Here is a 27,622-nt window from a genome sequence, read left to right on the forward strand (position 1 = left end):
GCGTTGAACAGAGGAGGACAAAGCTTCAGATCAGGGAAGAATGAGAGACACTGGCTCAGTCTGGAGATGTTCAAGGGAGAGCCGTGTGGAGCAGTGCAGTCGGTGTGTGTGTGTGTCCCCGCCGTATAGGTACTAACCCCCCCAGTCGTGTGGGTACTAACCCCCCCAGTCGTGTGGGTACTAACCCCCCCTGTCGTGTGGGTACTAACCCCCCCAGTCGTGTGGGTACTAACCCCCCCTGTCGTGTGGGTACTAACCCCCCCAGTCGTGTGGGTACTAACCCCCCCAGTCGTGTGGGTACTAACCCCCCCTGTCGTGTGGGTACTAACCTCCCCTGTCGTGTGGGTACTAACCTCCCCTGTCGTGTGGGTACTAACCCCCCCAGTCGTGTGGGTACTAACCCCCCCTGTCGTGTGGGTACTAACCTCCCCTGTCGTGTGGGTACTAACCCCCCCTGTCGTGTGGGTACTAACCTCCCCTGTCGTGTGGGTACTAACCCCCCAGTCGTGTGGGTACTAAGTCGTGGATGCAGAAGAGCTGAGTGCTTGTCGGCAGCATGTGATGAGTTTGGCGCTCTGCGTTGTTCCGTGACGGGCAATCGGAGGGCCGTTGTCGCTCGTATGCCGCGCCGCGCCTGACTACTGACCAGGAGGGCAGTGCGGGAGTCACCCTGGCAGCCCAGCCCATGGGTGCTGCCCTGGCATCGATCGTGCAGCACTGCACCGAGCAGGGCGGTAGCGTCAGCGGCCAATTGTTCGGGAGATCGTTAGTTCATCGGGCAGCAAGGGATATGGGATTGCTTCTTGTCCATTTTCCACAAATCAATACATTCTCCCATCAGCTTGGCCTCCGCCCGACCTCAACCAATGGGGATGTCGCGGCGACATGGTAGAGGGCCTCTTTTAGACGCCTGCCATTTTTCCTTTCCTCTCTCTTCCTTTCTCTTTCTTTCTCGCCATACGTCAGTTGTCATCTCATTGGAGGTGAGCCTTTTTTTTCTTCTTCTCTCTCAACATTGTGTGTTTCCTGCGAGCTGGATAAGGAGACATTCGGTGCCCCCAGACAGAAAGGTAGCAAGGTGACAAGTGTCCCCATCACACAGCTGATTGAGGTGAAGATAGTGTTCTCTCTGACTGGCCCTGGTAGATGGGGACCCTTCTCTCCTCGTCCATTCTCATCTCCTATCAGTGGGGTGTCTGACCTGGCAGCCTCTATCTGTTAGTGACACGGCTATTAGAGAAGAAGGTCTGTCCATGACGGGAACGTATTGGTCCTGGTTCCAGGGACACACTGATCTCTCCCGTTACATGGACATCATTAACAAATGTGCAGGCTCAACATCAGTTGAATCAGGCGTGTAGTGTGATTCGAGCAAAAATGTCAGACTGACAGAAGCCCTAAATTTAGGACTAGGGAGACCAGACCCTGTGATGATTAGAAAAAGGTGTTAGAATAACCTGAAAAGGTGGGAGAACACCCGCTACCTTAAAGAGCACGTTTGTTGTCCACTAAGGTGGAGCACAGTGCCCCAGCATAGAGGGGATAAAGAGAGATGATGGAAGTCTTTTCTGCTTGCTTATCAAGGGGAAGTTTGTTCTTATTGAGTCTGACATGATCATCTCAACACTCCCAGAGAGAGCTCTTTAAGTGAATGTACGCGCCGTTAAAAAGCCTAGCGAGTCGGAGAAGATTTGTCATCACCAGGCGAGACGCTCTTTAAAGACGCTTTTTAAAGTCATCGCTCCTCACGGTGAGAATACGGAGATGCTGATGCTGATTACTCCTTACTAAGTAGCGTGCTGTTCAAGTTCATCAGTGACTCGAGTGTCTTGGCCTGTGAAACCTGTCATGCTTTGTCTGTCTTTGTGTGTGTCTGTCTCCAGCTGCCCTACGAGCTGCAGGACATGGTGAACAAGCACATGAAGAGCAACCTGCCTGAGAGGAGCCCGGGCCCGCAGGGAGCCCAGGGCCAGGACCCCGACTCCCTGAGCCTGACCCCAGCCGACGTGGTGCCCACCTCGGTCATCGCTCGCGTTCTGGAGAAACCAGAGCCCCTGGTGCTGAACTCGGCCCAGTCCAGCAGCAGCGCCGGCCGACCGGTGGCGGAGGACGTGTTTGTGCACGTGGACATGACGGGCCCTCAGGCCGAGGGAGGGGGAGGAGGAGGAGGAGGGGGGCGGGAGAATGGCGGCCCCGCCCACAGCCGAGGCCCCTCCCAGAGCGGCAGCGCCGGCAGCCAGAGCCTCCTCCAGCAGAACGGCGTGTGCCGCAGCCAGAGCAGCCTGGATGGCCAATCGGGAGAGGAGGGCGCGGCGCCCTCCTTTGAAAAGCTCAACCCGTACCCCGCCCCTCCTCCGCCCCACCCGCTGTACCCGGGGCGCAAGGTCATCGAGTTCTCGTCCGACGACAAGGTGAAGATCCCCAAAAACAGCCCGCTGCCCAACTGCACGTACGCCACGCGGCAGGCCATCTCCCTCAGCCTGGTGCAGAACGACGAGGAGGCCGTGGAGCGCCTGCGCACCGGGCCCAACAGCCCCGCCGTGTCCGACAGCGGCTGGCGCTCCGGCGCCTCCTCCTCCTCCGGGGGCGGCGGAGGGCGGCGTGGAGAACGCGGGCCCGCCCCATCGCAGCCGGACGTGGCCGAGCCCCTCTCCAGTCAGTCCAGCCCCTTCAGCAGCCCCCCGCAGCCTCCCAGCGCCTTCGCCAGCTCGGGGAGCTCCGAGGAGGACCTGATGGCCAACTGGCAGCGGATGTTCGTGGAAAAGATGGCGCCCGCCTCCGAGGGCACGCTGGTCAACCGCACGTCCTTCAGCAGCGAGACGGTGAAGGACCTCCCGAGGAGCCGGACCGCCGCGTCCACCGGCGGAGGGTCCGACCGGGGGGCGATGCGGGGGGCCTACTCGGACGGCGAGGAGGGCTCGTCGACGCGGAGCTGGACGGCCAGCCGGGAGTCCAGCCTAGACACGGACACCAGCAGCATGGCCGAGCTGCGCACCAGGAGAGGGCAGTATGGAGCCGACTTCTCCCAGGAGGAGAGCGAGCAGCTGCTGATGACCCTGGACGCCCTGGACCCCCTGGACCACGAGGACGACGCCAGCGGCGACACGGCCATCACCATGGGCGGGGCCAGCCCGGCAGAGAGCAAGAGGAAAGAGTTTGCGGGGGAAACGCGCTCGGCGGGAAGCTCAGCCGAGGAGAGGGACGTCGTGCCGCAGGACTTTCCTGTGCTTCCCCCTCGGGTCGCAGCCAGCCTGGAGGACTACTCCGACACCCTGCCTCTCGCCGCCAACGCCCCCGCCTCCGGAAGACCCCAGAAGAGCCCCAAGAGGATGGGGGTGCACCACCTCCACCGCAAGGACAGCTTGACCAGAGCCCAGGAGCATGGCAACCTGCTTGACTGACACACAGCAAGGGAACTCCCTCCTGTCATCTCCAGTGTGGTGATGACCTCCGCTCCACCTTTCACTATGGATGTCTTAAGATGATTGGACCAGCCTAACTATATGCAGTCCTGGAGCCTCTTTGTGCTGCTGTATCTGACTGGCTGGGTCAGGAAAAAGAACCTCCGGACTTCTATAGTATCTGTATTGACACTGTCCAGGAACTTGCTCTATTACGTGGTCTGTCTGTGTGTAAGTCCTGGCTCCAAGTTTGACACTGTTCAAAGAGTTGTTTACCTCTCTTAGCCGTGTGAGCTGTGAAATGAAACAGTCTGTAGTAACAGATCAGAACTTCAAAGGCCCTCCGGAGCTATTAAGTCACTGAAGGAAAGGTAGTTTCTTTACACTCCCGCTCTACCCCGCTGCAGATGGTTTCACAACGGAGGTGGTGACTCCAGGATATAGCCATACCTTATTGTTTTCTTTGTGCGTGTGTTTAAACACCCAGCCAGTATCTCTTCTATGGAAATGACTGATAGAGCTGCATTGTTGAAGCTCAGTCCTTGGAGACGGTGGTTAGTGTGCCGAACTGGAAAAAAACGGAATAGATGGTGTTTCCTTCGTCGCTTTTTATGTTTATTCTTTGCCACCCCCCCACCCCATCACCTCCGACAAGTAATATGGAATGCAGGCATCTAAAATCAAATCTGAGAGTGGCAAGCACTCAAATCCCCACCTCCCTTCACACACACACACACACATACTCCCCCCCCCCCTCCCCCCAGTGCCTATTCCTCTCTGTATGAGAGAGGAGCACTAGCCCCCTTTTGTGATCTCCTAAACATACAGTATAGTTTAACCTTCCTCTGAAGGTTACCAGTTAGTCCAGCAGCCTTCAGGCTCTCTCCTGTGATTGTCATAAACACACTGAGAAGGTTGCGGTCAATCAATCCACAGAATTTCACCACTGATATCCCGTCTAGTTTTGTCTAAATTGTATAAAATAACCATTGTAATGATGTTTGATTATTGTTTTCTTTCCTTAATTATATGTTTTCAAGTTTACTGTTTTAAAATATGTTTTTGTTGAGAAGATAATTCTTTGTCATGGTAAACACAAATCTAGTAATTTATTTCGGACCGTCTTTAAAATGATTACGGAAAGAAGGATAGCAATTCAGTCCAAGTAAAGCCCAGTATTCCGAGTATAATAATGTTTGCAATCTAATTTCCGTATCTGTTGAATTGGGCCAGGAAAGTCATGTTGGCCTCCGAATTATGGATAATTTCACTACTGGAGTGTTATTATGAATTTGGGTTTATGTATTTCCATTTGGCGAAAAAAAAAAAACACTTTGTTCACCTGGCGACTGAATGCAAAATCCTAACCTGATGACAGTATTTTTGGAAGACACACTGCTTGCATAAAAAATAGTGTAATAATAGAGTGATTTGGACATGTTTTTGAAGTATTCACTCGGCTGAGCCCAAGAAAACTCCTGGAAGATGCCTTTCAACACATTTAACACAACTCCTCTATGTAATGTGTCATTGCGAGCTAGCATGCTAACTGTAAATGTCATGTCTAAAACATCTGAGTATCTGAAAGTATGTATGATATGAGTGTGGTGGCAACCCCCCCCATCACCATATAGCAAGCTATACTCTAAAATAGTATTTTGATAGGTGTAGACTATTACACCGTCAAATTGAACTCATCGTAATCCAAGCATTATGAAAGAGTCACAATTATGTGACACTTTGTCTCTGTTCAACCAACTGTACAACAGTTTGAATGACATGTTCCCCCATCTGTCATACTTTGAAACCACATCTGTTCACAGACTTGCAAACTCTGTTTGAATGTAATCTGGAATGTAATCATGATTTATGCAACATTTTATTTAACTTTTGATTCCATTTCTTTCACATGTCTGTACTTTACAGATAGGGTGTATGTATCCGTTCATCAAGAGATTGTGTTTGTCTTACAGACTGATTTTATTTGCTTGTGTTGTTTTGTAAAGTTTCCTTTTTGTCCCGCATATTCAGTGGACCTAGCAGTCGTTTGTCATTGTTCCATTGTAATCTACCTACCATTGTTCATTCTGTCTGGAGTGTCAGTTATCCATTCAGTTCTTCACTGATTCACTACGTAGCATTACCACTAAGAGTCATGCTTTACAGATCTCTAACAGATTTACTCTGCTGCACATTTCAGTTTGCAGACATGGTCGTCGTGTGGCCTTCCTAACTTCGGGTTGGTTGTGTGGTGTTATTCAGATACAGTCCTGCTGTGCTATTGATGTCTCATTGGCTTCTGAGAGCAGGTGCCCTGCTGTGGTCTTCAGCATAGAGCTCTGCTAGCAGCTAGCTATGTCACTCCAGCTCTCATGCAGACAGTGTTCTTCAACTATGGTGTGATATCATCGTTTCAAGTGTATTTACGTGCAGGAACATGGACACCATCTATGGTAGAATAATACCACTTTGTCTCTTTTACCTGTCTTCATATAGAGAGTCTCAGCCACCAATTATAAATGACACTTCTAAGAGTGAGGTACTTGACATATCAGGAAATTGGCAACATTAAGTAACGTAGCCACCCTCCTGTTACTGGGGCCATGTTTAAGGGGGATACATTCCCTCCAGAGTACGACTCAGTCCCCAGACAGAGGCTGGTATGAAAGTCCCTATTTCCACACACTGTAGGCAACCAGTGGTAAGCTTTCTGTTGCACTTCTCCTATTTGAATAATTCATAATTTTTTTCCTCCAATGTGATGAAGGGACAGGTTGGTGAAACCAAGGCCTTTAGCCTCACAAATCTTCCAAATTAACCTCTGCCACCCTCTTGCTTCCCTTAACTTCTCTCTCTTTTTTCCGCTTTCAGAATGTTTGTATTGTTTAGTTCGTCATGTATAAATGTTCCGACAAAATCTCCCATAATAGGAGCAGTGGTAACATGCCTTGACTAAATAATTCATGTTTTATTACCCTCAGAAATAGGTTTCTAATACTTCAGAAAGAGTGAGGAGAGAGAATAGTCTGTCATGGTCCGGAATGTGGTAATGTACATTTTTAATATTTTATGGGCTCATCAGATGTGCTGTAGACAAGGTTTCGTGCAAATACAAAAAGAAATTGGGAGGGGTGGGGTAAAGACAACGGGGGGAAAACTCAGGTCCCACTAATGTACTCTGCGTTTAAATATAGGCCCGTACATCTGGTCTCCTGCAACTTTAATGACTCCTCTTTCATGAATATAATTGAACACATCACAGCCTGACATGTCCCTTCTTTGATCCAAGGTCACCTTACTAGGATGCTTCACACCAGCAGAGAGGAATTTGGTCTTTTTTTTTTTTTATGTCAGTTCTTTCTGATGTGTAAGAATAAACACAAACACACTGTTTATGATCAAATCTCTGTGACCCTTTAGTCAGGGGCATAACTGCTGTTTTCACAATACTGTGTATTCTGAGAATGACGAACGCACACATGATACATGTACTCTGAGGATTGGATTTATGTTAAGGATATTCTGCATCTAACAACTGTAGAATTGATTGAATAACTGTCTTGACACATTTAGAAAAAGCATCCTCATATACCAGATATGCACTTGTAATGTAATTCTGATGCCAACAGCTATAATAGTATGTCAGATATACTTTTAAAGGCCCATTCATGAGCTCTGATATACAAGAACAACCGTTCAAGGATTTCTCTTCAAATAACAAAGCTACGTTCTGCCCTACAATGAAATATATATTAAAGTGACTGTCTCTCATCATGGCATCCATTGCTTTAAATAATCCGGTCTTAAACATCATGTTGTTTTGTTGTGTTTGAAATGAATGCTTTCAGCAACATGTTTCTTTCAGCACTTTAATGTGTGTCCATGGTGCAGTTTCCTGTCAATGAAATCATGTTATTTTTTATTATGAATGGATGGGGGAAGTTGGTATTTAAATTGGATACTTGATTCTATGGAACACTACTATGGGATGTTTTTAGTTTTGAGGGCCCCAAGTCAAGTTCCCAGGAGCAGTGACTATTGACTCACTTTACCCTTAATTTGTCACAGGGCTCACAGTCTGTTTACCAGTCTTGCATGGAGTGACAGTTTGATTATTCTCTCATACTGAGATGTGTGAACACTGTTGTTTTCTTTGGTTGCATATTCATTTCACCCCTGATGCAGTATCACTTATTTCATGGCTTTGTAGATTTCCATTGATTTTGATGTAAGCGGGTAAGTTTCCATGGTCATGTAGCTGTACCATGTGATTTTATTTCTTTACTGTTATAAAAACAAAAAACATTCTAAAAGAAAAAATCTAGTAAAGACTGTTAAACCAGTACTAATTTTATTTTCTGAATTTGTAACTGATGTATATTTTAAAGCAAATAAAATATTTTAAACTTTGCAGTTTGGCTACATGGGGTCTTCTGAATGTTCCCAGTTGAGTTATTTATTTTGGGGGAACATTCAGCAATTGTTTATTTCAATTTTACATTCAGTAGAGCACTAGTCTTACCCAAGTCAGCCCCCTATAGGTGAGAGGACTGGCACTGAGGGCCTGTGTTAATTAAGGAGCCCTCATCTAATTGGAACTATAGATTTTTATAATAATGGTGACCTAAATTAGCTCTAATTAGTCAAGTATTTTTCTCTTGTCATTAATGTGTGAATAACATGCACACATTCATGTTCAAGTAAAAGCATTCTTTGAAAATTATAACTGGAAAATGCACGTCTCGCACGCTAAAATATATTCATAAAGCCTTGTCATAAGAAATGAATTCCCTTCGGTGATCAAGAACCATTAACGAATTGAGATCTTGTTGCATTTCAAATTTGATTCCACTTCCTGAAATGATGCCTGCATTGTCTTGGAGACTAAGGAGATGGCGATAAAGGTAGTTGTTATTGAATTAAGGGTCCATTTAAGAGATGAGAGATTTTCCACAGAGTCAAGAGTGGCATCAGATTGCGAAGCAGACATTCTGTCATCTGGCAGCCTTCTTCTGAGGCAGAACCCAGCAGTGAACCAGCATGCTTCCCCTGAGGCTCTCCTGGCCACTGAATATTATTAGCATTAATGGCATGTACAAATATGTCGTTTTAAGAATTTAAGAGGCTTATTAGTTGTCAGTTTGGTAAAGGTGTAATGACAGTCATGATCTAATAATTACCTGTTTATAAGGATATTATGTTGATGTAGTGACAAACCACGTGCGGTGTTTAATACTCTTCCCTTGATGACTTTCATAATGCCAGGTGCACAGTCAAAAGCACAGGCATCTGTCCAGCGAGGTAGGTTCAAGTGTAACAAGATCAGATCCTTTACAAAGGTTGGACATGTTACACGGAAAAAACAGCCTGCTGTTTATCCAAGTCCCATAGCAACTTGGGAGATTGATCCTAGATGTCAATGAATTATAGATATTTCTTACCAGTCATTATCAAGAAGAGCTGGCAGCTCCTCGTCCTGGGAGACAGATCACATTCGGTTGGTGATGTTGATATATGCATATCATATATCCAGTGTGTTTATCATATTGCCACCTAACCAACTGAAGGCTGTCTCATAGGATTACTCAGTAGTAGATCACTGATGTGCATGACCTTGCCATGTGAAAGTGACTACCCAACAAACTGAATGTGACATGGAAAGAGATGGGAGAGATTAGAGCGCTCTTGCTATACATAGGACATCTGTTGGTCTGTGTTAAGCATCGCACAGAATGACCTCAGACCTCTTTATCTGTGTCCTAGTTAGCTGTGTAGAGATTCCGTTTCCTTGTCAGCCATGATAGAATGACCTTGGTTGTTTTGTACTCTATATCCACAGTATAACAATGGATTGGAATGATTTGTTAGGGAACTTTGCACCAAGGTTACAGAGAATCCAGAGCTCAATGGTGTAATGTTGTGTAGATGATGACTGTAGTTAAATATGTATGGAACACATAGAATCTCAAACAATGGGATTTGGAGGAATACAAGCTTTCTCCAATAGTAAGCAGGACAATCAGCTTTGGCATAGAGGCTACACTGACTGTTGTGTGTGCTAGACAGAGGAGAGAGTGAGTGAGTAGGGGGTGTATGGGATGAAAGGGGGGATGAGAGGGGGGGGGGGGGGGGGTGAGACAGTGAACCACTGCATTGTCGTCATGATGCTGCTGAATTGCTTAGTGCTCGGATGCTCGTTACGTTTCATTTATCTTCTTTCATAAGGACTGCTTACGCTGACTCCAAGCAGATTGGAAAGGATATTCACAGTCTACATTTCGACATTTTGTATCAAAATGGAGAGAGCCAGTTAGGTCTGAAAATGAATGACGACCAATTAAAGTGCAAATTAGTAAACAGTTTAAACAAACAATAATTTTTAAGAATATGTAAACAGATTTATTTTGATATCAGATCACAACAATCCTGTATAGTCTTTCAGAGCATACAAACATTCATTGATTACATAATCTTTAAACGTGAACTATAAATAGACAGTACATGTTTAAAATAAATAATTCACTATTACCTATAAGTCACTTGGTGTGTATTAAGGTACTGTGCCCGCTCCAAAAAAGCTATTTTATGTACAAGTGCTACAGGTCATGCAAATGTGATTGGTTGCAAGATATCTAATATTGTGATTTGTCAACTGAATCAAGTGCAGAGGGAAAAAGGGTCAAAGGAATACAAATCAAACAGAAGTAGGAAGTGTGTGGATTCACATCTCAGTCTCAGCCAGTAGGCTCTCACCTAGACCTGAAGTCAGCAGGATCATCTGGGAGTCTGCAAGGGTCAGAAACAATGGGAGACCGGTTTAGGACTACAACTCTACAGCACTCCTGAAATAGGAACAAGCCCCCTAAAACAATTGGATCTCAAAGGAAAATGGTGTACAACAGCTTACACTAAATGTTCATATTCTATCTGCAAGACTCCAGTCCTTCCAAGCAGAGGAGCCTGTGGACCTATTTTATAACAGATCAAAACATGGATCTACCCTTTATAGAATATCATCAATGATAGGAGAGGACAGGAACACAGAAGGATAGGATATATCCTATTCTACTGTTTGACTAATAGGCCACAGATCCACAAGTCTAAAATGAGGGATAAACGGATCTGACACAGCTCGACTAGAACAAAGGACAGGCCACAGATCCCTCCTACTGCATCTACAGGAAGCCAAAGAAAGACGGGAGAGATCGATCTGCCGTGTCTAGACAGCGACATGACCAATCTGACCTAGGATGGAGAGGACAGGGGAAAGCATGTCGGTTTTAATCGGCCAGCTCAGCCCTTACTGCTGTGGGGGAGCCAGGTGCTTTTCTCCCTGGTGGGGATCAGGTTCCTACTGTGCGGCGCTGCCTCAGCCTCCATGTCTTCCTCTTCCTCACCCTCGGAGAGCAAATCGGAGATCTGCTGCTGCAGCTCAGGGCTGATGGCGTTCTCGGCCAGGACCAGCACGCGCAGGCACGTGGGGTAGTTCTCCACCATGTCCAGGAAGACCTGGAGAATGGGGGAGCTCTGAAGTAAGTTCATGCCATTTGTTGTGTATGCCCATACCACTTGAATAGTATACGTTCCAAATAAATATATCCTTTTACAATTCACAGAAAGGTCAATCAGTTGACATGTGGTTTAATCGAATGTTATAAAATAATCTGCTTTCATGTTGAAACCTTAAATAAATTGCTATGCCAAGGGCTCATTCACAAGCATACAATGACAACACAGTCTTTTCACATAGGCATACCAAGGACAGACCCTTTGTAAGTGTGGAAGGAAAACGGATGCAAAAGGAAACTGAAAGACAGCAGTGATAGGCGAGTTAGCCCTGAAAACTGGAGCACATTTTCAATCGCGGTAGCTGTTGAGTTGACTACCAGACGGCTGAGGTACAGGTGGGGAGAGAGGAGTCTCCTCTAGCAGTTGGGAGGGGGGGGGGAGCACATCTTTAATGCAGATGAGATTCAAGGTGAGGGGTCAATACCAGTGAGACTAAGAGGGGTAGGGAACAGGGCCGGCGAGCAGTCGAGATGAAAAGCTCTCTGATCAAAGACCAGGAGGAGTCCTTCCAGTCACCAGACTAAGACTCTGCCACACTAGCCCTGGGCCCTGTTCAGCTCTCCCCTGCCTTGTCTTGCAGTGATCTGAATGGACATGAAAGGCCATATTTCATCTCCTGAGAAAGTGGATTGACTTCTTAATTAGAGTGTCTTGGAGGGCTGTGATGTGGTTTTCTATGTAATAGCACCACCTAGTGGACGTTTGCTAGGCCTCAAATTGCAGAGACTCCTGCATTGTAATTTTATAGAAAAGTGTTATTATGTGGAAAGCCTTGTAACCATAAGATACGACCACAATCAATAATCCAATGAAATTGGACTGTCCTGGCTATGTTTCAGTTGTATGATGGTGTGGCTGTTACAGACCTGTGCCGACTGGTTAGTGAGTCCGGTTCCCTCCAGGTCCAACACCTCTAGAGTTCTACTTGAAGCCACAGCCACTGCTAGCATGCCTGCTATCTGGTCCCCTGGAGACCCAACAGAACCCAGAACCATGCCATGAATATATGAACTCAGAGACCCGAGACCACAACCATTGATGCTGCATGAAGTTGACTAATTAAAGGACATTTTGGTGCCATGAAAACCGTCCAAGTGAGATTGTCATTCTTGTTATAGATGGATGATTTTTACTGTGCCATATTGCCCCCTAACTTTGAAATTTGAACTGGGAACAACCTGTTCCACAGAGGACCTCATTTTCTCTAGTGTGAGAAAGCAGAAGGTTGTCATGGAGACACGCCTGAATAACACTGATTGGACATTGCAGGAGGCAACCGGCGAATACGATGAATATCATTGGTATTTCAAGAGTGTTTGCTTCTTTAGTAAACCGTTATTCTGCCTATCAATAATTCAAACACGCTTTTTATGGAATTAAATAATAAGGTATATTGAGTGATGGGGCTGATTGCTAGATGAAAACCAGAGGTTACAAATAGATCATATGTATGCATGGTAACAGGTGCTTAGTGCTTACCTAAGGGATTATAGTCCAGGTTGAGGACTCGTAGTTGGGAACTGTGGGCCACAGCAATGGCCAGTCGGGCCCAGCCCTTGGTCGTGATGCCTGGGTTAGCACTCAGAGTCAGCTCCCGTAGACCTTTAGACAAATGGATACCTACCATCAAATGACCTTCAGCATCTCAAAACCATGCAGTCACTGAATTACAGTCTGAGCGTGGATTCCACAGTAATGACGTATGATTATGCATTTATTTTCATATTAAACAATAACACCTATTCAAGTAAAGCATGTGTGAACTAGGCTGTACCTGATTTGGCCCCATCTGGGGGCAGCATACCACAGATGAGCCTTAGTGCCTCATCCCCCAGTAGACAGTCACCAAGGTCCAGTGACACCAGGGACGGATGAGTTGACAGGGCTGTGTTCAGGGTGACTAGTCCTGCATCTAGCAAGGGGCTGCCATGGAGACTGCGAGAGAGAAATAGGGAGACATGCAAAAAGTGTGTGTGTGTGTGTATCATTGTAGCTGCACCTTGACTTTCACATGACACATCATCTAACAAGTTATTTGTAAATATTACTTAATAATTTCATGGGGGGGGGAAATAAATGTAGGGTTCAAGCGCCCCAAAAACATTTTAAACTTTACTGAGACAACTGATGTCTTCCACTAATGTATTCAATATAAAATAAAATGTCCTACTTACAATAAAGTCTGAATTGATCTGTTGGCCTTAAGAGCATCGGCAAGATGTTTTGTCCGGTTTATGCTCGAAACCACACCGAGGTTCAGGTTGAGTTGAGCCAAGGAGTGTGACTCGGCTACACCACGACATACCCGGCCGAAGTCGCGGTCTGAAAGCTGGCATCCTCTGACAGACAGAAGCCTAACGCTATTCTCTTTCAAGCTGTCGCATATGTCCTTTACTTCGGCCCCCGACAGTGTCTCTCCAGTTATCTGAATAGAACCTGGCAGCATTTTGGTCAAGTCGTGTACATTCAAGGTTTGAACCCAGCTGAGGTAGCCTGCATTTTAGGCGTGAAAGTCAAAGTCCAAATGTAACGATTATATAGCTATAATGCAAATGCCGGCTACATTAAGGTTATTGTCCAAAGTTGTTCAATAGCTGGCGAATGTGCTAGCTATATGGCATGTCAACTATTAATAGTGCAATAGTCATTAACAGGCCTACGTTCTTTCCCAAGGGATATGCGAGGTATCCAAGTTAATTTGCACAATCTTCTCAGCTGCTTCACGCGGTGACATCACCCACCTACAACGCTATAAAGTGGCTAAATCTGCTACTCCTACTGCAGGCCATGCAGGCTATACATACGTTGGTAGATTGTTGTCACGCACAAATACACTCGGTTATGTTCCCAGTTGAATGTCCTTTCAAGCGGCACAAATGTTTAATCCTCTAGTGAGGTTCGGTTTTTAAACACAAGGAAAGACTGTCGTTTGTTTGCCCCCGTCGCAGGTGTCGGTTACTATGGACACCCTCTTCTCGATGTCACCGTAACAGGATGAAGTCCTTACTGCCTGATTGTCACATGTTGCTCTCCAGCTAGAATTATTAATGCACTGACAATTCTCTCAGGAGTAGAGCAGTGTACCCCTTTCCCCGAGGCGCTTCCATTGCTGGTTCGTTAGTGCTGCACATCTAAGCATAATGGCTCCACTGTAAGGAAGAAATGAACGGAGCAATGGCCGTACGCTACTCTCTTGCATGAGACCGATATTGGTCACGTGCCACCAGTATGTAGGACTTCGGTCAATCCTAATTTAGCACAGGGCATAAACTAATTATAGCTTCAAGCTATTTCATTCGCTTTCTTGCATCAGATATATAGGACCCCTTTATAGGATTACCTTGTAAAATAGCTTGCACATATATCTGTCATTAATGTAAGCCTTATATGTTTGTTTTTTTTAGGAATATAACATTCCAGATCAATACATTTTATTTTATTTGTATCTTTCTGTTCAATAATCCTAAAAATAACACCAGGGGTTGTTTTTCCCCCACCCAAAAACAATGGTAAGAAAAGCAATACAAAGAATAAAAGGGGATGGAAAGAAATATCCAAGTCACAATAAACTATTTGGCATAAACTTCTCAAATCACATCAACTTCAATTGTGTGTTACAGTAATACTTCCAGATAAGGAGAAACTTTGTTTAAAAAGTGTTTTTCCCATTTAATATTCAGAATGCCCCCAATTATTAACCCCTCAGAACACATATATAGGCACGACTCATTGATTCAAGGTCCCTGTCCCCATTTACTATAATTTACAGTATGTAACAAAACCAACAAGAGGTGAGAACATGTCTACTGGAAAACATTGTCAACTACCTGCTTTTAAAATAAAACTATGATGCATTCAAACTTATTTTAGGTACATTAGAGCATATTACAAGGTAACTAATAAGTTGATATTTACACATATGTAAGGTGCCATTCCACTAAGCTGTATTTTAATGTGGCACAAGAGCAACCAGGTAAACATGACATATCCCATAGAACCAAAAAGCATTGAATCAGTTGGAAATTCATCAACAACACGACAAGTATATGTTTCAACTATGCTCCTGTCTAAAGAGGACATTATGCCAACTTTTACCCATCATAGTCTTTGACCTTCAGTCCTGTCTCCATCGGCTATACATCACCAACACAAAGCAGACCAGGTCCGGTTATCAGCCATATGTTTGGGCTCACAATCAGTGTGACTTCAGGAAAACTCCAAGGGTCTTCACTGTGGCATTCACAGCAGCTGTGGCCACATCAGGCAAATCTCTAGCCACCCGTTGAATGGGGGGTATATTGGGTCCTTCCAAGGTGTCCAGGATACCTTCAGACAAAAGATAAATGCTCGAATACTTGTGACATTTCTCAAAATCAAATTGCAAAGTTTCTCAGATGGACACTTACCTTCAACAATCTTATGGTAAGCAAAGTGGAGGTAAAGCAAAAAGAGCATGTGCAGAGCTGCCAACGTCCCACAGAGGATGAGACGAGGTGTCTGGCCGACTGTCCGAGAGATGAGAGCAGCCACCTGAGACAGAGGGGTAACATCATGACTTTCAGCGAGAACTGAGAGAGAACAACTTTATTTAAAATGGAAACAACCTAAGGAACCTGTCACCACTGAGGTCAAAATACATTTTGCTCGAAATACTGACATTGTTTCCCTAAAGCCCCATGGATAATCAGGGGTCTGTCATTACCATTCTCAGAGTGGAGAGCCCTCCAATCACCAGCCACAGGATATAGAACAAGGAATGGAAGTGAACATTGTAGGTAATAAAGAGCACCACACAGTGCCCAAAAAGGCCATAACCCTGTGGAGGCACACAGTAGGAACAAACAGTGAGATACAGTATCTTTCAGCATTCCTCATACTGTATATAGTTGTTGTTGTTGTGTAAGGAAGGTGACATGTTGACTCACCAGCAGGGACAGCATCTGAAGCATGGTAATCTGGGCATTGCATAGGTAAGCCAGAAAATAGATGAAGGATGACACTCCCAGCCAATAGCCAAAGCACGTACCTATGGCTGTCCCCATCAGAGTACCCTCTCTCTATCAAGAAAGTGCAATGAATTGGTAAGGAACAGATATACTCAGTACTATTAGTACAGCATACATGCATTTGCAATGTAATCACAGGAAGAGTTATCCTACAATAACAGTTCCTGATGTCTTCATCCCATGCAGGAGAATGGCCACCATAGTGAAAACCAGCATCATGGGCCCATACAGTTCTCCAGCTATTTTCTGTGTTCAAGGAGAAAGAATAGATGAAGATATTAGATCTGATTTGTTGACAATCGTTAAATTGGTTAAATTGGCATTATGTTGCTTCAAAACAGAGTGCTACGAAATTAACATAAATAAATGATGCCCTCACTTGTGGGAAGTTGATCATGCGGATGGGTATCATTGATTCTATCAACCTATATGGGAACAAAATAGCCATCAGTCAAAATATCACATTTCTAAATATAAAGGCCTACAGATTAGGTGAACATAAATAAATGTATTCTCACCTGCTCCTAACTTGTATCGGTTCAACATCAAAGTATGGTCGGAGAATGTCTATATTGGCATATAGGTTAAAGGCCTTTGAAGCCTGCCTTTTGCCGGCTTCCCACACCTGTGAACATAGATGTTGGATTTTTAACTGATTATTTGTGTGTTTAATGCCAAAAGAAGTGAAAGGCCACAGGCAATTTAAAGTCAGAACCAACATTTCTTGAATCCTCATTATAAATCTAAGAAAACAGTGACACCCCAAGTGTTGTTGATGTCATACTCTAAGCTGACCTCATCTGCCACCTGTCTCCCCAGTTGGCCCTTGATGCCCTTCATGCCTAGGAACTCGCCATCCTCTCCAGTCTCCTCCTCTGTTGCTGCTGCTTCTGCTGACACCTCCTCTTCCTCCTTCATGCGCTGGTGCATCTCCCCCATGTCCTCAAAGCTGGAACCTGATGTGTCATCCATGTTCTCCATATCTATCACTGCAGACCCACTGCCCTGATAAGAGGATGACAGGATATGAAGGTGAACACATTTTGTCTTCACATACACTCCACACAATATGACATGATGTTATTCAGAGAATATTTTACTTTACTTTTATATTTTTTGTAGCATTATCACATTTTGTGAAAAAATACCTTAAACATCTGATTATCTTACTGACAGGGCCGGGGGGTGGGGGTAATGGTGATTTTCTGATTAGAATTTAACTCTGTATAACTCAAGACAACTATCACCACTAGCCCTGGTGTAGCTTATGTCTTGTAGGAAAGCATTTCGTCTTTTAATCACTAGCTATATTACACTGATGCAAATTTGTAGTATTTTCCTAGCTTATAGTCACTGGCGTACGTTGGCACTTTTGTCACCTTGCGAAACTGTACATCAACTCGCTTTAACTATCAAATGATTAACGAAAAACCACCGGAAATAACTAATTATATAGAGAGTTGGAATATTTTATTTGTGCATCAACAGTCAGCTTGTTATCAATTGTAGCTTGTAGCTACCTGGATGAGGTTGTCATCAAAGCCGCCCCATGGTTCCGTGTTCGTGTTTTTGTTTCCGTCAGACTCAGACATCGCTTAAAGAGTGTCGACGTATTCTTACTGCCTCTTATAAAATACGTTGCAGTTAAATCACGTATACAAATATGACAATCTATTTGTCACTTAAAAACTACTATTGTCTTACAAAATATAATTCCACTGTTTAGCCTACTGCGTCGTCTTCTTCTTCTTGTTTTACGGCTCTTAATAGCATACAATTTTGGGGGGCATTATCGCCCCCTTCTGCTCAGGAGTGTGGTGCAGCTAGATAAAACACTTCACACACACGCACCCTAAACAAAATATCATCCTCCATGCTTTACAACCTGGTCTTAGCTACTATAAAGTGTTCTTCACCCATGATCAGTAATCATTTGAATGTGAATTCCTACACACACCTCATCTCTCTCCAGGCATAGCCATATACAACTAAAACCTACGTGCTCCACTGACTCCTCTGACATCCCCCACACAAGCCTGTCTGGTGTTTCTCTACAACTTTCAGTGTTTTGTTTAAGGCGCAGTGCCTCAACCTTAAACCTGTCGTCCACCACCTAACCTATAGACACCTTTTGAATTTGATATAGATACCTCTTTCCCTCTCTGTCTCACTTTTCTTGCCACATTTAGTTGCCTTTGTTCCCTTAAATTATACATTTAACTTTGCTTAACTGATACTAATTATAATTTCTATAGTTCCTTTTAATAAAGCAGTAGTTGCCAAAGCACATCCACACGTTTTACTTACCCAACGTGTTAAATGGTAAAAGCGAGATAGGGAGTGTTTGCTTTTTCTTTATTTAGGTAAATCTTGGGTAATTAAATTCATAGTTAGTGACAACATTTAAATTGTTTCTTTCCTTAACTATTATATTTCCACAAGATGGCAGCAATGCATTTTCCACAGTCTTACGCAAAGGCGTTTGACCAGCTGGAAAGAGTTCTCGCGAGATGTTATTGTAGGCATAGTGTAAGTCGTTGTCGCATGCCTGGCGGAAATATTTTACCGGCTTAAACGACGAGGTTTTTATTGTCTTATTTGCCACAATAAGAGGATAAACATTTAATGTCTTCGAAGTCTAAGGTTCAAAACAAGGGGACAAGGCAAGTATGGTTGATACCAATGTATGCCTATGGAAAACGTGGTTATGAAACGAGTGAGAGCCATTTTCGAGGCTAGAGTCTAGCTAGTTTGCTAGCTAGTTAGCTCTAGCTAGGCTAGCTTTATAGGCTGGATGATAGACAACACTACTAACGTTAGTAGTTGACTATGTCAACCTGTTTTTGTTTGCCAATACTAGGTAGTTAGGTAGTTGTCTGATTTGTAATCAGTGTACTGTTGTTGCTAGTCTACTGTACTCAAAACGGACCTTACTGTTCTTAGTCTAGTCAATTTAGAATGCATTCTTCGTTTTTGGCCATCTACCTCGATGACATAATGAATCTTGTTTATAGCTAGCATATCTGCCAACGTTATCTTTTTAGTTGGCATAATAAGTCGATTTACGGAAGCAATTAGAAATGATTCTCATTCTGAAATGATTAATAGGCCTTATAACGTCAGGAAAAAAAGTGTTCCTTTAGCAGCCAGAATCATTTAACTTAAATGATCGGCTGGTAAGTGTCAAATAGTTATTTATTTTTGCAAGGACATTTTAGTCTATAGTGTGTTGCTTAACGGAGTGCATGGGTCCAGCCCCCAGCCCTTTCATAAACTGTGGTGGTGTACGTGCGGATTGCTTAACTGATCGTGGTTGCTCGGCCTCTGACGGAAACCTTAAGCGATGACGTAGCAATCAGCCGGAGTCTTTGGCTCGATAAATCATGAAGGCAAACAATTAAACCGGAATCTTTTGTGTATGAGAGAAGGAATAACTGACATCTAAAGAAATCAAACACAGAGGATTAACTCATACCTGTCGACATACAGCAGCATGAGGTATGACCTTGGTTATAGATCGCTGGATACAGATTCTGAAAATTCATACGCCATTTTTGGTACTAGTACTTTCTACAGGGTAGAGAAAATACTCCTTTGCAATGTAGGGAACGCGACATCGAACACCATTTCACATTATTGAGAACGCCAAACGCATGTATTCGGTTCTGTGTCGAAATAATAATTAATATATATATATATTGGTACTCTTGTAGACACTCTAGACTTAAGAAATGCATTTACTTTGTATATTGAAATCGAAGCTGTTCTTTGAGGAATTCAAAATAGTCTTCCAAATTTTTCTTGAGCTTTAAGCTGATCTTAATTGATCGTTGCATATATGGACATTGTTTAAGTATACAGAGTCAAATAATGTAAAAACTCGGCAAAAAAGAATACAATTAATAGCAAAAACCATGGGACCTCATTAACTTTTGAGTTTCATTGTTTAGTGTGGCAATGTTGTTGTTTGGCAAGTGTTACTATAATCATGACCCTAGCCTTTTATGGTTTATTGCTGTCAGTAGTCAGTGCTAGGCATTTCATCAGTACATTACATGTCTTTGATTAGAGGGAAGAGGGTTGGTTTTCTCAGGAAATATGTTATTTGGGGACAGGAAGATAAGGTAATTTGAGTCTAACTTGTCAACCACAAAACATAACCCTAATGGGAGTTAGCCGGTGGGTAATCAAGTCCACAAAAAGGTACATGCACAATTTATGAATTTGTAGGAATCTGCATATTTCTTAGTCCACAGTAATGACATTTGTTTTGTGGAAATTCGAAACATTGAGCATGCGTTTATATGGGAATAATTTTTAGGTCAGTATTTGTAGGTGTCTCTGTCTTTCAGGAAATGAATATTATTTGTTAATGTGTAAAGCAGAAATGAAAGAAAGAGAAAGTTGACTGAAGTGGTAAATTCTCTGCAACAAGGAACTGGAAGTGAGGGTAGCTTTCTATCATTAAAGAGTATCCTTGCAAAACATACAAATGATACCTAACAAGTATTTCTCCATTCCAGATCTATTTACCTGTTAAACAACAGTTTTTTCCCTCCTAAGGTGCACAGTTAGCACCACACAATCATTAAGGCCTAATGATTAACGAAATAGGTTTATCTGAAATACCGATAACTAACATTTCTAACATGACCATGTACCAAATCATTTTTGTTTCTGCAGAATGTCCCCTGTGGAGGAGAGTGCTAAGGCCACGGCCACGCTGACCCAGTGCACACTGGCCCGCTCTCAGCTTGAAGAGGCCATCGGAGGGGTGGTGAAGGCCGAGGCCCAGCTCAAAGACAACTCCAGAGAGGTAAAGGACCAGAGGCCCTGTGGTCAGGGTGTGTGTTCATAGCTGCCCCACACACAGAGAGATGGCCTCGTTCCAGTGGCTTCGGAGAACGCTGGGTTGGATGCGTGTGGGAGAGAAATGCTGGATCAGCATCACATGATGCCGCCAGACACAATTGCCCCTTCTGTCATAAAGCCAGCGGTTATCATGTATTTATTTTGGTTAGTCAGCGCAAACCTCATGGCCTGTGTGGGCTTTACCCGTGACTGTGTGTGCAGGTGTGTTTTATATATACCCACAAAGCCTAGCTCACTCGAAGGTAGAATCATTAGTTACTCACACACACAAAATCATTCCATTATTGTAAGCCGTGACCATGTTAGACGTTCTGAAGCCGAGGCTTATCGTACCCGTGTTGTCCTGTGACCACAGTTAATCATTAGTATGACAACCGGTGTTGTGAGGAGGAGAAGGGACCGCAGGATTTGATACTGAAACGTGACCACAGGGTCGGGTGTGAAGCCCAGCCTCTCATAAGACAGCAGACAGAGCCGAGCGGGTCAGTCGAGCCTGAGACGCCACGGGCAGCCCTCCTCTGCAACTCTCCTCTCGCCGAGTCACTCGACTGCAGCAGCCTGCCTCTCCCTGACTCCCCACCCCTGGAATAGGTAAAGGAAGGCAGGGCATCTATACTTGTAAGGGGCTGATGTTTTCTGTGACGGCGTCGATGCTTAGGGCTCGGTGTGTCCTCCCCCCCCCCCCCCCCCCCCCCAGCGGAACGTTGAATAACTCGTCCGTTAGAAATGTCCCAGTTAAGACTTTGCGGTATTCGATACTCTTGAGTATTCTCCCGATCACCGTGACCGTTTCAGTGCCGTTGCTGTGTACCAACCCCGTCCTGCGTGCCGTGTGTCCTCCTAGGTGAAGTCTCAGTTGCACAGCTGCATCAGCCGCCACCTGGAGGTCCTGCGCTCGCGCGAGGTGTGGCTGCTGGGCCAGATCGACCTTGTGGAGCAGCTGAAAGGCGAGGCACTGCAGTCCCAGCTCCAGCAGCTTCACTGGGTGAGTCAGCACGAGGCTCCGCTCACCGGGTCTCTCTGCTGAGAGTCCTGATCAAGTTACAGTAGGGCAGGAAGCTACGTCGGTGACCCTCTGCTCAAGTTGCATGTCGAAAATCTGACTGTTCTTTTTTCGGTCTCTTTCCCTCTCGCTCTCCTTCCGTCTCCTTGCCTCTGTCTCTCTCCCTCTTTCTCCTTGTCTCTATGTATGTGCCTGTCCATAGCTCCGTGGCCAGTTTGACCTCCTCATTCATCAGTTGGAGAACTCCAAAAACCGCAACGACTTGGCTAACCAGCTCACCAGTTGCATGGAAAAGTAAGAGCAGAAACCGAAGACTTAAGGAGATCGAGCAGTCAGCATTTGTATTTGGGACATAAGTATTGTTTAGAGATGGCGATTGTTTGGGAGGTGTTGTCAATTGGCAACTGTCTCGGTTATCAAGATAGCTCTGTAATTCTCAGAAAGATAATCTTCACAGGTTGGAACCTGAAAGTTGCTTGGTGTGTTACAAACGGATGAAATGGAAAGTATGTCTGGGATGTGTTTTAATGTTTATTTTGGATTCCCCCTCCAGATTGTCTTCTCTGAGCCTGACTCCTGAAGAGACTCCAGACATGTCCTTTCAGGCAGACACACGTTCTCTCCGACAGGCCATAACCTCCTTTGGGACCATCGCCACTCAGGTACGCAACCTGAACGCACACACACAGTCAACCAGGCAGAACAATGGCCTCTGAGTCATGGATCACTTGTTCAAAAGGAGAATTTGGTCTGCAGTGCATTGGTGGCCTCTTTTCTGCCTCCTGACCAGCTGTACATCTGCTCTTATTGTGGATAAGTTGCTAATTCTTCTTAATGTGGCATTATGGCATTAGTCATGAGTTGTTACCACATATTTTAGTCAAATATAGTGCACTAAAGTGCATATTGTTTAAGATTGAGACTTGCGACAAACAACCTTTGAAATACATCCACAGTTTTCCAATATCTAACACCATATGGGAACAGTTGGTTCCCAGCTGGCAGGGACAGGACGCACTAGATGGATCCCTCGAGTTAGCCTCTTGCGTCATGTATCGTGATCACACGTTGGACTTGGCACTGGCACTAAGGAGAGAATGTTTGACACACCTGCTTTTTTTGTGCCCTGCACAGCACACAGAGGGAGGCCCCCTTCAGAGCGCCAACACCAGCAATGACAAAGAGCGACCGTGGCTGCTCCAGAGCTGTCCAATCACAGCTAAGAAACAGGTTGGACTCATGTAACCCCCCCCCCCCCATATATAAAGCTTGGCATGCACAGTACACACAAAGGGCATCCACTCAGGCACACTGTGGTGACATGCCTGTTTTAATCTGTTGCAGAGGGTGGAGTCATCTCCAGCAGTGGCCCAATGGCTCCTTGGAAGCCGTCCAGTGACACGTGCTCCGGTTGGTTATCAGTCAAGCATGAACCCAGAGGATTGGTTACTCGCTCGCAAGGAAACCCAGGTGAGGCCTGCTGGCTTTAAGTTAAATTACTGGTGTGATTTTTTATTTCGGATTTTTTTAAAGTATATTTTCCTGACAATTTACATTTAATTACAAGATAAAGCAAGCCTTTAGTGGTTTTGCACCAAAGGGACTAGTAACACCAATATGACCCTGTGTTGAATCCTCTCTCCCAGACCACCTACCCCCAGACCTCCTCTGACTTCCAAAAGGCCTGGGGCCAGCTGAAGGACCTGGAGGCATGGCTCCTCAAGGAGAGCGCCCCCCCCAGGGAGAGGGCCTATAGCAACATAAGCACCAACAGCTCCGCATTCTCCATTGAGAAGATCGACGAGTCAGAGTTCAACATGGCTCTGGAAGAGGAGGAGGAGGAGGGGGAGGGAACTCAAGAGGACAATGTTGAGGATGAGGAGCAGGATGACTGGCTCATCACCCCGGCAACCGCCAGCAAGGAGACCTCAGAGCGTTGTCAGATGTCTGATGCTGATAGGCGGAAGCAGGTGTTCAAGCCCTTCCAGGAAGGCTTCTCCACAAGTGATTGGCTGCTCAAGTCGGACTGTGGTTCCTGTTGTGCCACCCGCACCGAGGCGGTGGAGATCGAGAACCTGGGCAAGCTGGAGTGCCTGAAGAGCCCCCCTGCCTCTGGGACCACCCGCTCCATCTGTGCCTCCCCTCTCCAAACAACCACTCCCCTGGCTACCAGCCCGGTGGAGGTCTGGCTACAGCAGGTCATTCCCATCCAGCAGTCCTGCAAAGCCAACGAGGCCTGCTCCAGCTACTCTCAGTGTGTCTGCGAGGAAAACTGCGGCAAGGAAGCCCTGAGCGCCTGGCTTCTCAAGAAGGAGGGCCGCGACAAGAACGGCATGCCCGTGGCCAAGACCACCAGCTGCAAGCCTGCCAGCCTGCACCAGCGAGAGCAGCAGCAGAAGGTGCAGGCCATCCTAGAGGCCTGGCTGCATCCAGGCAAGGCCACGAGCAGCCTCACCCCGCCGCCCCCAGCCCCGTCCTCCCTCTCTGCCTGGATGTCTCCAGAGGCAGGCCCCGGAGAGGAGAAAGCCAGCAGGGAGGAGCACAGCTCCCAGTTCCCCAAGGCAGAGAACCCCTTCGATGGCCCCCTGCAGCCAGAGTGCTGGGTGGTCCCTGGGAAGAGCAGCCTAAGTAGCACCACCACCCCCAGGCAGGAGAGCACACAGGACCAGACCAGCACGGAGCCTGAGGAGGACAAGTGGCTCCTACGCAAAAGGGCCCAAGCTCAGGTAAGGCCCCCCCCCCCCCCCCCCCCCCCCCCCAGTCCATTCAATATTCAGTGCTTACTTGGGTTTGTTCTACTAAGATGGTCAGTGTATTGATTTGGTCACTGACGTGTTCCTGTTGTCCTTCAGGAGAGACTGGCCCTTCCTACAGTATGTGATCTGTTTTCTTGTATGAAACTCGGGGGAGACAAAGACAAATGGCTACACAGCGCTCCTATACAGGTGAGGCGTTTGTACCACCGAAAACCATCATCATAGATTCAAACAATTTCATTATTTTTCCCATTCTAATGGAATGTTCATCTCCCCCTTTTTCTCCTAGATGTGAAGTCCAGTAGCTTTTTGAAAATGTACTATTTTGTGAAGTCACTTAAATGCTGATCATCGCACACAAAATTATGATCGCCTTCTCCTGGAAAGCTATTTTCTGGGACTGCTTTGTGTCTCTCTTTCTACATGGTATATCAGCTGATTTCAGAGGGTTGGTCAGCTGGCATGTGCTTCACCACCCCAGCCAGATCTAGTGACAGGGGTTGTCAGACCTGTCAATGTGACCCGTATCCGATTGAGCTGAGCTTTTAATTTGATAGATTCTATGAATTTGCCTTCTGTAAACATACGTATAATTCCCTGTGTCCCATGTCAAGATAAGTTGTGTATAAACGCCAACTCACAACGTGATCTACGAATCACTAGACTCAAATGGACCAGATAGGCATGCAATTGTACATTTTCTTTTCTTTTAAGTTTGATGGGGGAGGGGTGGACGGATGGGAAAGCTAGAAACAGTAGTTAGTTATTTTAATCAACTTTATTTCAGAAACACAATTTGAGTGTGGTGACACATTTTTACCATCATCACCTGACTGGTAATTGCAGTGGTCCTCACAGAATTAGTCACAGAAAAATTGGTAAAATAGAAATTAGGGTTTATTTGTCCTACTTGATTGAAAGTATCAAGAAATGTAACCTACTCTATTCATATATTTTTGTTTGTTTCCTTCAATGTATGTCTCTTCTTTTGTTCTGTCATGTTCTTAGATTAACTTGAGCACCAGACTTGTTCCTCAGAAAAGGCTTCAAACAGACATGTTAAAGCCGAGCTAAAAAGTGCTCTTACAGTAGCTACACTTCCATCTCTGCATCTGCTGTATGCACTACCAAACCCCTCACCAGGAGTTCTGGTGCCATGTGCCTGAGGTCAGCCTCTTTGTGTTAAGTGAAAAGCAGGACGACTGGCTCACCGCACATGTAGACGACAGTTGGGCTTTCCGTTAACTAAGGTCATCTCCATTTTGCTCTCTGCTTTAGAGGTGAATCGTTTTCAATTAACTTTTATGCAAACTCAAAATTTGAGTATGTACTTCCCTCACTTATTTGTCTGTTGCATAGCTAAACATGTAAATGTCCTCTATGTAACCATAATTGTATGTATCAAATAGAATATATTGAATACCACTGCTAGTTATTTTTCTTTGCCTCCTTAATGGATGTCTTGTCATAGTGAGTAGACCAAAGATGCTTCTATATTTGTACACTGCCCTCTGGGCTTGGGAAGAGGAGGAATTGAGCACTGAATCGTCAGGGGTTCTTGAGCAGTTTGGAGGCATGATTGTCCTGTTCATCTAAAGAACTTGTGCAGGTGCTTCTGTCTATACTACCATTCTATTATCTAAGCTATTCTCTGCTGTCATACCTGTATCATATTTAACTCAATAAAATGATAACCTAAAGTGTTCATGTCCTCGAGTTCCTTCTTTCAGTGTTTCAGTGACTTGCTTCCTCTTTTGTATAAAACGATTTGCCAACTTGCACTTTTCTCTGGCATTGTGTTAATCTCTTTCCCAAGGTGTTTAACCCTTGTGCTGCCTTCGGGTCACATGACCCAAAGGTTCATAACGAACCATTGTTGTGTTTACCCAATTTTACCCAATACAAAAACAACTAGAGAGGATACAATTTCTGGGGAAATTGTAGGGTGTGCTTGCTTGCGTCGGTTGCACAGGGGTCTGTATATTTTATATAAAAATGCATCGGGCCTACTTATTATTTATAAAGATTACATAGATTTAAAAGCATCTTTTTTTTGCTGCTCATTTACAACTCAAAATACGAGTGAAGTGTAGAATGAAATATGACGTCTTCTCATTTCCCCTGCAAGAGGCAGCTGACAGGCTGAATCAAAACGAATACATTTGGCAGACCGGTGTACAAATGGACCTAATCTCTATGACTTAAACGTCCTTTTAAGTTGTCCCTTCTCGTGATATTTTCAGGCATTTAGCCTACTCATATTGCATTCATTCATTAATAAAGAACCCCCTTTGAAGATTATTCTACGACTTTACCGGCAGAAGATAGAATCGCGATTCAAACAGTACCATCTGCTAACTGAAAATATGCCCCCAAAAACGTAAATAAGCTTGACATTTATTTAGTGGAAAATAGCTCATTCATAAAAAGCTCACTGGTAGCGATCATTGTCAGTAACAACTCAAAATGCGATATAGCCCTGTGTGGAGAAGCTGCCCGGTAAATTCTACTACTACAGTACAGTACTACTAGTAGACTACTGCTGTGTTCGTCTTGATAGCGATTGCGTTGGTTGAATTCGATTAAACGTTCCGTTGTACGGTTTAGGCTGAAATTAATTATTTTCATGAACAGATTGACAAAGTTTAGGCTGTGGCAATGAAGTTCAGGTTAGTAGTCAGATAGTTTCCCTACTGAAAGACTTTTGAGTAAGGGGAGTGCCGAACATGTTCTGTTGCCGTTTGACTTAAACAGCTGAGGAGTTGTTGTTAGCTACTCACACTAGTGTCTCGGGTACAGTAGGCTACAGCGTTGCAGTGAGCTACACTGGTTTGAAACCACAGGTAATGGTAATTTCACCAACAAATCGTTTACTAATGTCAGAATAAATCCTACAACGAAAATGTATATGTGAGGAATGTTTATTTTAACGATTGAAAACAGATACATCATAGACCACTGTAGTATGTGTTGCCCGGGCAACACAGGCTAATGTCATGATGCTAATATGTCAGT

General features: G+C 44.9%; 4 protein-coding genes across 8 annotated transcripts in view; 2 read left to right on the forward strand and 2 right to left on the reverse strand.

Annotated features, from left to right (window-relative positions):
* Positions 1–7,771, forward strand: part of tjap1 (tight junction associated protein 1 (peripheral)) — a 49,525-nt gene extending 41,754 nt beyond the window's left edge. For both annotated transcript variants that reach the window (XM_067236430.1, XM_067236431.1), the window contains one exon: positions 1,884–7,771. In XM_067236430.1, the coding sequence (XP_067092531.1) occupies positions 1,884–3,401 (1,518 nt within the window). In that variant the 3' untranslated portion in view covers positions 3,402–7,771. The remainder of the gene's footprint in view (positions 1–1,883) is intronic.
* A 2,054-nt stretch (positions 7,772–9,825) lies between these two features.
* lrrc73 (leucine rich repeat containing 73) lies at positions 9,826–14,102 on the reverse strand. Of its 2 annotated transcripts, none has more exons than XM_067236558.1 (6): positions 13,145–14,102; positions 12,745–12,905; positions 12,450–12,572; positions 11,837–11,937; positions 10,799–10,910; positions 9,826–10,187 (listed from the first exon to the last, which is right to left on the reverse strand). In XM_067236558.1, exons 1-6 carry the CDS (start codon positions 13,414–13,416, stop codon positions 10,123–10,125), a joined length of 834 nt encoding a protein of 277 aa, XP_067092659.1. In that variant the 5' UTR covers positions 13,417–14,102; the 3' UTR covers positions 9,826–10,122. The 2 variants fall into 2 exon arrangements, with proteins under 2 accessions (XP_067092659.1, XP_067092658.1); XM_067236557.1 differs by having other exon boundaries at positions 10,706–10,910.
* A 601-nt stretch (positions 14,103–14,703) lies between these two features.
* yipf3 (Yip1 domain family, member 3) lies at positions 14,704–17,740 on the reverse strand. The gene is made up of 9 exons (XM_067236455.1): positions 17,497–17,740; positions 16,772–16,981; positions 16,495–16,601; positions 16,356–16,401; positions 16,130–16,222; positions 15,896–16,027; positions 15,673–15,786; positions 15,377–15,500; positions 14,704–15,296 (listed from the first exon to the last, which is right to left on the reverse strand). The coding sequence occupies exons 1-9, from the start codon at positions 17,566–17,568 to the stop codon at positions 15,166–15,168; spliced, it is 1,029 nt and encodes a 342-aa protein (XP_067092556.1). The 5' UTR covers positions 17,569–17,740; the 3' UTR covers positions 14,704–15,165.
* Positions 17,741–18,505: 765 nt separating this feature from the next.
* On the forward strand, positions 18,506–26,310 carry ncoa4 (nuclear receptor coactivator 4). 3 transcript variants are annotated; one of them, XM_067236527.1, is made up of 10 exons: positions 18,506–18,639; positions 20,660–20,792; positions 21,693–21,833; positions 22,054–22,145; positions 22,405–22,513; positions 22,986–23,081; positions 23,196–23,321; positions 23,498–24,577; positions 24,704–24,796; positions 24,897–26,310. In XM_067236527.1, exons 1-10 carry the CDS (start codon positions 18,602–18,604, stop codon positions 24,900–24,902), a joined length of 1,914 nt encoding a protein of 637 aa, XP_067092628.1. In that variant the 5' UTR covers positions 18,506–18,601; the 3' UTR covers positions 24,903–26,310. The 3 variants fall into 3 exon arrangements, with proteins under 3 accessions (XP_067092628.1, XP_067092629.1, XP_067092630.1); XM_067236528.1 differs by lacking the exon at positions 18,506–18,639 and adding an exon at positions 18,746–19,474; XM_067236529.1 differs by lacking the exons at positions 18,506–18,639; positions 20,660–20,792 and adding an exon at positions 20,858–21,439.
* Positions 26,311–27,622: the final 1,312 nt, after the last annotated feature.

This window comes from Osmerus mordax, chromosome 5 (genome assembly GCF_038355195.1).
Source record: "Osmerus mordax isolate fOsmMor3 chromosome 5, fOsmMor3.pri, whole genome shotgun sequence".
Taxonomy (NCBI): domain Eukaryota; kingdom Metazoa; phylum Chordata; class Actinopteri; order Osmeriformes; family Osmeridae; genus Osmerus; species Osmerus mordax.

Bases quoted from the DNA above. Each gene is read 5' to 3' on its own strand.
- lrrc73 (XM_067236557.1), bottom strand. From the start codon at position 13,416: ATGCTGCCAGGTTCTATTCAGATAACTGGAGAGACACTGTCGGGGGCC. The intron at 11,938-12,449 runs GTAAGCACTAAG...TTGGGTCTCCAG, and splicing joins CCTGGACTATAATCCCTTAG to GGGACCAGATAGCAGGCATG. The intron at 10,188-10,705 runs GTAAGGGCTGAG...TGACCCTTGCAG, and splicing joins CACCTGGCTCCCCCACAGCA to ACTCCCAGATGATCCTGCTG.
- yipf3 (XM_067236455.1), bottom strand. From the start codon at position 17,568: ATGTCTGAGTCTGACGGAAACAAAAACACGAACACGGAACCATGGGGC. The intron at 16,402-16,494 runs GTGAGAATACAT...GTTCCCATATAG, and splicing joins CCGATACAAGTTAGGAGCAG to GTTGATAGAATCAATGATAC. The intron at 15,787-15,895 runs GTGAGTCAACAT...GTGCCTCCACAG, and splicing joins TTCAGATGCTGTCCCTGCTG to GGTTATGGCCTTTTTGGGCA.
- ncoa4 (XM_067236527.1), top strand. From the start codon at position 18,602: ATGTCTTCGAAGTCTAAGGTTCAAAACAAGGGGACAAG. The intron at 23,082-23,195 runs GTTGGACTCATG...AATCTGTTGCAG, and splicing joins CAATCACAGCTAAGAAACAG to AGGGTGGAGTCATCTCCAGC. The intron at 23,322-23,497 runs GTGAGGCCTGCT...CCTCTCTCCCAG, and splicing joins TCGCTCGCAAGGAAACCCAG to ACCACCTACCCCCAGACCTC.